At 32.1% G+C, this 11,058-nt stretch overlaps 1 protein-coding gene across 1 annotated transcript; it reads left to right on the top strand.

Annotated features, from left to right (window-relative positions):
- The first annotated feature begins 789 nt into the window (after positions 1-789).
- On the top strand, positions 790-5,960 carry LOC111996135 (uncharacterized). The gene is made up of 14 exons (XM_024028082.2): positions 790-923; positions 1,423-1,582; positions 1,681-1,938; positions 2,254-2,428; positions 2,720-2,781; positions 2,882-3,045; positions 3,184-3,281; positions 3,720-3,778; positions 3,869-4,003; positions 4,092-4,348; positions 4,495-4,654; positions 4,998-5,073; positions 5,184-5,234; positions 5,423-5,960. The coding sequence occupies exons 1-14, from the start codon at positions 829-831 to the stop codon at positions 5,641-5,643; spliced, it is 1,971 nt and encodes a 656-aa protein (XP_023883850.2). The 5' UTR covers positions 790-828; the 3' UTR covers positions 5,644-5,960.
- The last annotated feature ends 5,098 nt before the right edge of the window (positions 5,961-11,058 follow it).

Raw genomic sequence — 11,058 nt, 5'->3', positions numbered from 1 at the left:
ATATTGTGATAGTTAATTCTTAATAAGGTGGATTTAAACCTAGAAATCACTATTGAAACACTAAAAAGTATTAATTAACATTCTATTTATTTTCACTATAAAATGTTTTACAAAAAACTATTTTTAGCATTTTACCGTATTTATTTTCATTGTAAAATATGGTCAAACTTGAAAGTATTTTTTATGGATTGTAAATCATTTGTAAAATGTTGTCAGTACCATTCCGTTTGTTTTGCTATAAAACATTTTTCAAATGTAAAAAAAAAATTACATATAAAATATTTTTTAAGTATTTGGTATGACATGTAAAATCTTTCAAGCACAAACTACCAAAATCGATGGCTCAACCACATGACAGGCGGCTCTAGCAATTAAAGCCAGTAATCTAGCCATTAGATGGGAGGAGAGTCATTGTGTGTTTTTGTAAAATATTTTAAATTTATAATCAATGTAAACCATTTTTAAGTTTGAACAATATTTACAATGAAATAAACACCGTAAAATGTTGAAAATATTTTAAGTAAAAATTTTTACAATGAAATTTTTGGTAAGTCCATTTTTAATGATTATCGTTATCATACATATGTAGCAATTTTCTTCTTAAAAAAAAAAAAAAAACTATATGTAGTCATTTTCTTATTTAAAAAAAACTCAAAAGCTTGGCGACAAATTCACTCATCCACACAGTAACTCCAAGAAACGTCATTATCGCCGTTAACTTCCATTACACGCCGTTAATGTCCCATTAGCACGCATTCGAAGTAGTATTTAAACAACACACACACTCTTTCTCTACTCATTCAAGTTGCTGAAAATAGAAAGCCAATCATGATGACGATGAAGCTCAGAGTTGACATCTACATGTCTCTCTCTCTTCTCTTCCTTCATCTTCTTCTTCTTCTTCTTCATCTGAACCCAACAAGGTAGCCACTTCTTCTCTGCTCTGTTATCAACTGCCAAGCTTTGAACATATATATATAACAACCATCGTTCTCGTTTTTGTGACTGTCTCAACTGATTAATCATTCTACTCTATTATTCACTTTCCTGAATTTTTTACTTGGGCTATGTATTTATGTGTACAATTAATTAAATGGGTCTTCTTTGTTTTGCAATTTGGAGTTGCATATATGGTAGATTTCAGACGGATTGAACAAAGTTGCTCTTTTTAGCTCAAAAAACTAAAATTGCAGTAGTTTTTTTTTTTCTTTTTTGGGTACAAATTTCATGATATTGGTGAAGATGAAGATTTGTGTATAAACTGTAAAATTAGTGGGCTGAAGGGAATTCATGAGTGTAGTGTTTTATGATTTGTATCGGTTTCTATGTCTTTGTGTTGAACCCTGTGTTTGAATTGTGTCAAGGTTATTTGGCTGAGTTTTTTATGAAGAAATTATGTGTATAAATGGTGTTGTGTTTCAGGGTATCGGCGAAAACTCTATCTAATGTGGAATCAGAACATGCCAGCTTCCCACCTAGAGGTTGGAATTCCTATGATTCCTTTAGCTGGATCATTTCCGAAAATGAGTTCTTGCAAAATGCTCAAATCATATCTGAGCGTCTACATGCTTATGGATATGAGGTGTGAAGACTGAAGATGTCTATAATTGATTTTCATTCAAATTGATTTAGCAGTATTAGGATTAACAAATTTACTCAATTTTTATCTCTGCAATGTAGTATGTTGTGGTGGACTTTCTTTGGTTTCGGAGAAAGGTCAAAGGTGCTTACACTGACTCTAAAGGATTTGATGTAATTGACAAATGGGGGAGGATGGTCCCTGATCCAGATAGGTGGCCTTCCTCTGCTGGTGGAAAAGGGTTCACTGAAGTAGCCAATAAAGTGCATAGCATGGGTTTGAAGTTTGGGATTCATGTTATGAGAGGAATAAGTACACAGGCAGTGAATGCAAACACCCCTATCTTGGACACAACCACGGTATTGTTCTTTATTCCCACTATAACTCAAAGATTGAAATAATAGTAAAATTGGAGTGTTAGAGCATGCTTCATTTATTATAGTTTCTTTATGAAAGAACAAGGAAATCTAACCAATCGGTACCTCCTAGTGCTTCCAATGGAGACGTCCAAGTTTCAAATAGACCCTCCCCCAACTATTGAATTATCAAAAGAAAATCTTCAGAAATATAAACATTGTTATAGGAATGTAATGCAACTAGCAAAAAAAAATGTCAAGAGTTAGAATCAGTAATCATTGCTTAAACTTCTGTTTTTATATATTTATTTTTATCAGGGAGGTGCTTATGAAGAATCAGGCAGAAAATGGAGTGCAAAAGATATAGGGGTTAAGGAAAGGGCGTGTGCATGGATGTCACATGGTTTCATGAGTGTAGATACCAAGTTGGGAGCAGGAAGAGCCTTCTTGAGGTCACTCTATGAACAGTATGCTGAGTGGGGTGTTGATTTTGGTAACTTGACCATTTTTAATGAAAAGTTTTCCTGTGTACTCTATATGCATTGCCACAACACATACCATCACATTTGTATCATTTAGGGTGTTCTGGACATCCCAAGAATTTATGCATGTGGACACTTAAAATTTTTTATTTGTGCATGTAGTACAACTGTAACTTTGTACAATATTTTGATTGCATCCACTACAGTCGCAACAAACTCAATTGGACGGTCACCTGATTGGCAGCTCAATCTTTATTTTCCACCTTTTAAGTTTGACATTGATTGCTTCTGTTTTCCTGTAGTGAAACATGACTGTGTCTTTGGTGCCGACTTGGATATAAATGAAATAAGCGTTGTGTCAGAGGTAAGCTGCATACCTCCCTCTCTCTACATTACTGTTACATCTGCTATATTTTTTTCAAAATTTGCATGGTTGACTTATTAGATGGTGTGCCATTGACCAGGTTCTAAAGCAACTTGACCGTCCCATATTGTATTCGCTGTCTCCTGGAACTAGTGTGACCCCAGCAATGGCCAAGGATGTGAGTGGACTAGCAAACATGTACCGGATAACTGCGGATGATTGGGATTCATGGGGAGATGTTGCAAGCCATTTCGATGTTACAAGGTGAAAGACTGTTCTGTTTCTGTTTAAGATTTTTGGAGTTTAAGTCGCCTTTCAATCATGATTTCTTTTCCATTTACTGCTTTTTGACCTGTTGTTATAGAATACATAAAATCCTTTTTCTTTTTTTGATTTAATCAGGGACTTTTCTACCGCTAATATGATAGGAGCTAAGGGCTTGCTGGGGAAGTCATGGCCTGACTTGGATATGCTACCACTAGGATGGCTTACTGATCCAGGTTATCAGAATTTTCTTGTTTCTTTTCCTTCAAACATCTAATGTAGAAATATATTACCCTTATTTACTCTGCTTAGTAGGATTGAATGAACCACAAATCATTTGCATGTGAAAGAGTACTGTTAGATAAATCAACGAACGTGGTTATTCTTTAAGTGATGCTTGCTCTTACATTTTGGGGTTCTTCACCTAGCAGTTTTGAGTGTCAAACATGTCCATGCACTCAAATGTGCATCACTTCAATGTTTACAAACAAAGAACTTGCCCTTCCAAGTCCACAGAGTGACTTTCACTAAGATAGAAGTATGTCTAGACAAGTGGTGTGGCTTCAGAAGTCCCAGAATATAAATGATTAGATTTGACTGTTTAATTTTAAAGTTGAGCCTAGCCTAGACATATAAAAACCCACAATTAGCTTTAATATTTTGAAATATTTTAGGTTCAAATGATGGTCCACACAGAACATCTAACCTTAATGCAGACGAGCAAAGAACTCAGGTATCTCTATAAAAACAAATCAGTTAGCTCTCTATATCCCTTAAAATAACTAAGCACTCTATTTTGACCTTATCTTTCTTATTTTCACAGATGACTTTGTGGTCTATGGCTAAGTCTCCTCTCATGTTTGGAGGAGATCTGAGAAAGCTTGATGAGACCACATACAACCTTTTAACAAATCCTATCCTGTTGGAGATAAATTCTTTTAGCTCAAGCAACATGGAGGCATGTATATACATCTATTCTTTTGTAGTCTTGGGAAAAATAAACTTTGTCTAAATAGCAACATAACATAATTTCGTTGTTTGTACAGTTTCCTTATATTACTAGTACGAACAGTTTTAAGAGTAAAAACGATGTTCTTGACGAGCAATCAGGAAGATGTCTGACAGATGTAAGAACATCTGATACACATTTTTTGAGCCTCACAAGCTGCACCACTTCAAAAGCAATTGGGTGGTCTGTTGAAGCTCTGGACCAAGACCTTGAACAAATCTGCTGGAAAGAACACTTAGGAAGCAATTATCAAGAACTGTTTTGCCTATACAAGAAAGAGCCTCTTTTGTCATCGTAAAACTGCCTTTTCTTTCTCTGATCTCATAGTATCAAATTTTTTGTTATAATATTTGCATGCTTACTAATACTAAAATTTATATATATCATGGTTTAATTATATAAATCTAGAAATTAATGTTAATATATTAGTGTTGTTGTAGAGATGAAAAGATGTCCTACAAACATCAATTTCAAGGAAATCTCCAATTATTTGCAACTGACAGAATGGACTTTTGCTTGGGTGCTTCTCCAACTCTAAAGCTTACTTCAAAAGAGTTCGAGAGAGGTGCATTTTTACCTTGCAGACGGGACACAAACCAGGTATCGCCTTTTCTTTTCATTTTTCTCCCTTTTTGAATTAATTTTTTTATTAAATCTTCGATGAGATATGTTTCAAACAAAACAATATAACTTCCAAGTAAAAATGTAGGGAGTAAACTATTATTTCTGATGAACAGAGTCATCCAGACTTTCTGTGATCGTTTAGCCAATACACATCCTCTCTAGTTTGTTGTTTGAAAGCATAAAGAAAGAAGTTATACAATATCGCTGGCATAATTTTTTAATATCATTAGCTTTTCTTTTAGATCTTATTTTCTTTATTGCTTTACTCTTAAATAAATTTATGAATTATCTCAGAAGCTAATGCATTTAGTCTTAACAGATGTGGGTGCTGAACTCTAATGGAACCTTGGCAAATAGCTATTCTGGTCTATGTGCAACAGTAAATTCTGTTGAAGGTGATAAATTTGTATGCTTTGTTCCCTATTTTGTAGATTGTTGCAATAACAATTTTGCTAGTAATCCCATTATTTCACATTTTCAAGTAACTTGCTGATCATTCGTGCAGCTGAAGTCAGTTCTGGTGGAACTCGTTCTTGGGTTGCAACTGGAAGAAAAGGTATGACTCCCCAACCAACAAAGAACTCTAATTAGTAGAGCCTCATAGCTCTGCATTGCCCCAAGTGCAAAGATTATTTTCAAAAAGAAAAAAGTGCGTAATTCTATTCTTCACATTGTTTATGAATTAAAAAAGTGCATAACTCTATTCTTCACAATTTCTAATAATTATTCTTTCTTCCTTTCTAGGAGAAATATATGTTGCATTTTTCAATCTGAACCCTGTGAAGACAGTAATATCTGCAAAGATATCAGACCTGGCTCATGTAGTTCCTGGTAAAAACTTTAATGGAACTTCCTGTAACTGCAAAGAAGTATGGAGTGGAAAAGACTTTGGAGTAATAAAGCAGTCTATATCAATGACAGTAGAAGTCCATGGATGTGCACTATTTGTCCTGAACTGTTACTAGCACCGTGGATAATCTTTACAAAGATGTAAGGAGTCATCTTTGCTGTACTACATATAAGGAAGGCATTAGTTATATGACAAAGCGCTGTGGCAATGACAATTCTTTGTGAGAAATCTGTTGGACTCTGTTTCTGATATCATTATGTATGTTCCCATATATTCTTGGAAATCCCTCCCTTCTATGTTTCAGCATTTGCTGTTTTATGTATTAGTTTTCTGAACTGCCAAAATTTGGAAAGCTTTGTGAGAAACCTGTCGGCTCTGTTTGTAATACACCCTAAAATGATGCAAAATGTATCATTGTGCCTTTTTAGAGTATCTTGTGCCCATTCATAGACAATAAATCTTGGGACACTATGCTGCAATCATTTAATATTTAAAATCCTTCCCTAAGCATCTAATGAATCTAATGGATTATCAAAAAAAAAAAAATCTAATTACTTTAGGCTGTAGTTGGATAAATAAGAATTAATGATCTAGAATCTAATTCAGTCCCCAAATTCCATTTCTTCCATTTTTGGTAAACAACTGTGGAGGTGTTTATGCAATTCTTTTTGGTATTAATCCTGGTTCCTTGTTTGAATTCAAGAGTTCCCAGACCTTCAAAACTTCACTAGGAATGAGTGACATTTCCTGTCTACTACTACATGACACTTGCACCACTATCCTCACCACTCCAAGGGTAGCTACCACTGTAGCACCACACCATTAATTTAATTTCCAACTCCAGTTGCACTTGTAGTGCTATCATCTATAGCCTTCATGGCTGCCACAATCAAACCACCATCACAATTATATAGATGAACACCACTACCAAATGCTGCATGTTCTGATTCCGACATCATTATTGCCAGCACTTATGCTACCCTTTTGCCCAGCACCTTCAAAATACACTCCCCAGCAGAACTTTTACCATTGCACACCCACCACAACCACTCTCACTGGCCCTTATGCTGCCACAATCACCTGCTCCACCATTGCACCTTTGGCGATTCACAGATGTGCACATTGGAAGAGCAGATTCCTTTATTTGTTTTAGTGCAAATCATAGTCCTTGTGTCAATTTTATGTCTCTCAAAAGAAATTTTACTCTGAAATTTCAATGCTTCTTCTAAATAAACTTCACCATTTAATTTGGTTTCAATTGGCTGACCATTGTTGAGTTTATGAAGTTCCACTTAATTACCATGTCCAAACGGTTTCTTTTGTTGCCAGGGTTCTATTTTGTTATTGGTATTCTCTCTTTGAGCTAAATTCTAGAAAAATCTCACTTTTTTTAACATAAAAAATTGGTCAATGGATACTTTCACTTATTTAACACTGCATGGTAATGTGTTTTTTTTTTTTTTTACAGGAACATCTGTCTTTAATTTTCCTTTTCAATTTCTACTGGGAATTTGAAGAAATGATGTAGATCATTTCATTGACTACCCGAAGGATGATGTGCAAATCTTCTGTGATATCCCTGAGTGGTTTACTGACAAGTTAGAGCTTTTCACAAGTATAAGGTTTGATAGCTTCTTATGTTTCTAATTCAGAGCCATTAACAAATACAATACCCCAAGGTCAATAAAACAAATATTCTTCCTCTGCAAAATTTATAAATTGTTTTCTTTAATCTTTTACACTTGACAAACTGTGATTGGTCAAATTACGCCATCAAGAACAGACAATTTTACATGCATGGAATGAGTTAAGGACTAAGTAAGGTAAGGTTGATTGGCACAAGCTAGTTTGGTTAAGCTCTATTGTTTCAACTTCCAAGGCATTCCTTTTTACGTTGTTTAGAAGTTAAGGACATGCTCTCAACCTGAAAAAGACTTGCTAAATCGGGTTCTGACCAAAACCTGTGTGTATATTATAAAGGAAAGCTGAAGATTCGTGATCATCTATTTTTTAAGTGTCCTTTCACTCAAAGAAAATGGATTCAAGTCTTGCAGCTAAGCTTGGTGCATAAAGCTATCTCTGATTGGGACTTGGTGCTTCAATAGAGGTTTGATAAACTAAAAGGGAGATGTTTCAATTTTCAAAGCGACTATAATCTATATGTAATGCACCCCCCTCTCACGTAAACGTGAATCTTATGTCAAAAACTCAGATGTGGGATCTACCATTAAGTGAGATTAGATTCTTTTTTTTCATTCTTTTTTTCATTTTTTTTTTTTTTTTTATAATCAATAGTATAACTCCATCCCGGGACCACTCAAACTTGGGTCCATGAACCCCTCAAGCCTTTAATGCTTGGAGAAGTACCAACTTGCCTAACGTGGGCGGTGGTAAGTGAGATTAGTGTTTAGTATGTTGAGTGTTTTGAATAATTTCACAAACATTCCTGGTCATAATATTATTAGAATTTAGCTTGAATTCTTTGTAATTTGGTCCCTTTTGATTTTGTTCCCAGATCAAGGAATGTAACCTCGCTACTTGGACTATTTCTTCAGAAGAATTTGGGCTTGTGTCCATCTCTAAGCACCCCTTCTTGGGTCTTTTATGAAGGAAGGAACAACAGGATATGGTAAGGGCCCATTAGCTAATTTCTTTGTTTTCCTTTTTACCACAGTAAAATCTTGTTTATCCAGGCAAAAAAATAAAAAAAAAAAAGGGGGAAACACAATTCTGTTGGTTTCTAGCTAGTTGGAAGGGGTGTCTTCTCATATTTTAGAATATTCACATTAGTCTGTGCAAAATTTTATATCAATTTGTACAAAAAAATTTATCTATTTTAGGAGAAATTATTAGGTCCATTGGAGGATGGCTAAAGGGGTCTTCTTGATCATTTTAACTAATAAAATATTGTGGGTTTCAGTTAACTCAACTAGTAAAGTCTCTAATAGTTAAATAAGAGATTTAAAATTCAATCATTGCCTACATCAAAAACTGATTGATGTCTTGGTTTAATAATAAAGAGCTATTATTAGAAGCGAATGTCATAAGTTGAATCTCTCTAAAAATAAAAATAAAAACTTATAAAACGTTGTTATTTATGCAAATGTGATATTATCTTTTTTTTTTTTTAATTATTATGTTGATTAAGAATCTGATTCACACATTTATATAAGTGATATTATTTTATTCATTAGAAAGACCATTTCAGCAACCCTCATGCTAGCTAATAATTTCTCCTATTTTAGGGTAAGAATCTATATTTTCTATTTTAGCAAAATTTTCGGTCTATTTTAGTGTCCTATGTTTTTTCCGTTAAATTGGCAATTTTTAGTGCTTAAAGAGCTGATGCACTGATTATAGTTACGTTTGGATAGCTTATTTTTGCCAATTATTTTACAATTTAGTATATTTTTACTACTATTTATAGGCATCATTGCACTTTTTGGTATTATTCATAGATCTCATTGTACTATTTCAACTAACTTTTACTTTTATTTACAATACTTTCAACAACAAAAAATTTAATTTCAACAAAATAAATAGATCCCAAACGACCTTATATATTCTTTGTCTAATTTTTAACAAATTGGTTAAAAGATATATAATACACAATTTTTATTAAAAAAATTATGAATCCTTTTGTTTTGTTTTGTTTCGTTTTGGTTTTTTTTTTTTTTTTTTTTTTTTGGAACAACAAATACAATAAAGCAAAGGAATTAGTGTCCTATGTTTTTTCCGTTAAATTGGCAATTTTTAGTGCTTAAAGAGCTGATGCACTGATTATAGTTACGTTTGGATAACTTATTTTTGCCAATTATTTTACTATTTAGTATATTTTTACTACTATTTATAGGCATCACTGTACTTTTTGGTATTATTCATAGATCTCATTGTACTATTTCAACTAACTTTTACTTTTATTTACAATACTTTCAACAAAAAAAATTTAATTTCAACAAAATAAATAGATCCCAAACGACCTTATATATTCTTTGTCTAATTTTTAACAAATTGGTTAAAAGATATATAATACACAATTTTTATTAAAAAAATTATGAATCCTTTTGTTTTGTTTTGTTTCATTTTTTTTTTTTTTTTTTGGAACAACAAATACAATAAAGCAAAGGACAAACATAAATTAAATGGTTGTTTGGTCCATCGGCATCTAATCCGTTACAGACAGATCTTTTCCTTGAATTTGATGTTATCTACTTATTACTTATCTGCTTTTTTGAGAGTGACCGACACCTACTTAGTTCTTACCTTGCTTTTTCTTCTCTTTTCATTTTTTTTTTTTTTTCCTCAAAAAAAGATGATTTTTTTTTTAACTCACTTTCTTTTACACTATATTTTAATTTGGCCACTAATTTTTTAATTGTACTAATTTAATTCCTAAATTTTTAGTATTATATCAATTTAATTAATATATTTTATATGAAAATTGTTGACATAGTTAACGGTTAAAATAAAAAATTAATTTTTATCAATGTGACAAGAATCTAATTTTTTTTCTTTTTGGGTCGTTTGCAATATTAGCAATTTTCCTCCAAAAAATATTAGCAATGGCTAAATTGACACGATACTAAAAGAATAGAGACCAAATTAACATAATTGAAATGTTAGAAAATCAAATTAAAATATGATATAAAGAATAAAGATCAAATATGTAATTACTCTTAAAAAAAAAGGATTTAGGTTAGAGATTTTTTTTTTAACAAATAAGAGTATCCAAACCTCTTTAAGTATTAGTGTATGCAATTCTTCCGTCTCACATATACCGAATTACTTGTTCGTTACTTTTCTCTCCACATATACGTGTGTGTGTGTGTCTATATATATATATTTAAGTATATATTTTTACTTGAAGAAACAGACCGACATTTTTTTTTTTTTTTTTTTTTTAGTGCTAGGCGACGAATTAGGATTCCAGATATCAACTTTGAAGCCAAAAAAATAAAATAATAAAAAAAGAAGAAGATTCCAGACATTAACGCTATTTCTTTCTTATAACACATCACCATCGCCGTTAACTTCCATCACACGCCATTAAATAAAATTCCTGCTTTCCATTTGCTTCTTTTCTGTTTGTTTCTTGTCTGACTTTACTTTTATTTATTTTTTAATTTTTTTCACAAAACTAATTTCCCTTCTTTTAGGAAAATGGTAAGAAACGATTAGTTTAGAATTTTTTTTTAAATATTAGTAATTAATTTTTTTGCAATTTTTATATTTTTGTAAAATTATATCATAACGTTTCTAAAATACTTATAATTACTCCATCTGTCCCACTTTATTTGTTCTCTATTCTATTTTGAGATGTCTTAAAATATTGTCTTATTTCTAAAAATAAAAATCATTAATTTACTAATGTTCCTATTATAACCCTATTTTTTTTCAAAACTATTTGAAAAGAAAATCAACAAGAAATTTATTTAAGGTAGTTTTAGAAACTCATACATTTTAAAAGACAAGACAATAAATGATATTCTCTTAAAAAGTTTGACTTTTAAACAGACAAATAAAGTGATAT

Source organism: Quercus suber, unplaced genomic scaffold, assembly GCF_002906115.3.
Source record: "Quercus suber isolate HL8 unplaced genomic scaffold, Cork oak 2.0 scaffold_132, whole genome shotgun sequence".
Taxonomy (NCBI): Eukaryota; Viridiplantae; Streptophyta; class Magnoliopsida; order Fagales; family Fagaceae; genus Quercus; species Quercus suber.
This window is presented reverse-complemented; position numbering and strand designations above follow the sequence as displayed.

Coding starts and splice junctions, on each gene's coding strand:
- LOC111996135 (XM_024028082.2), top strand. CDS start 829: ATGATGACGATGAAGCTCAGAGTTGACATCTACATGTCTCTCTCTCTT. Junction 924..1,422: donor CTTCATCTGAACCCAACAAG/GTAGCCACTTCT, acceptor GTTGTGTTTCAG/GGTATCGGCGAAAACTCTAT. Junction 2,782..2,881: donor AAATAAGCGTTGTGTCAGAG/GTAAGCTGCATA, acceptor GCCATTGACCAG/GTTCTAAAGCAACTTGACCG.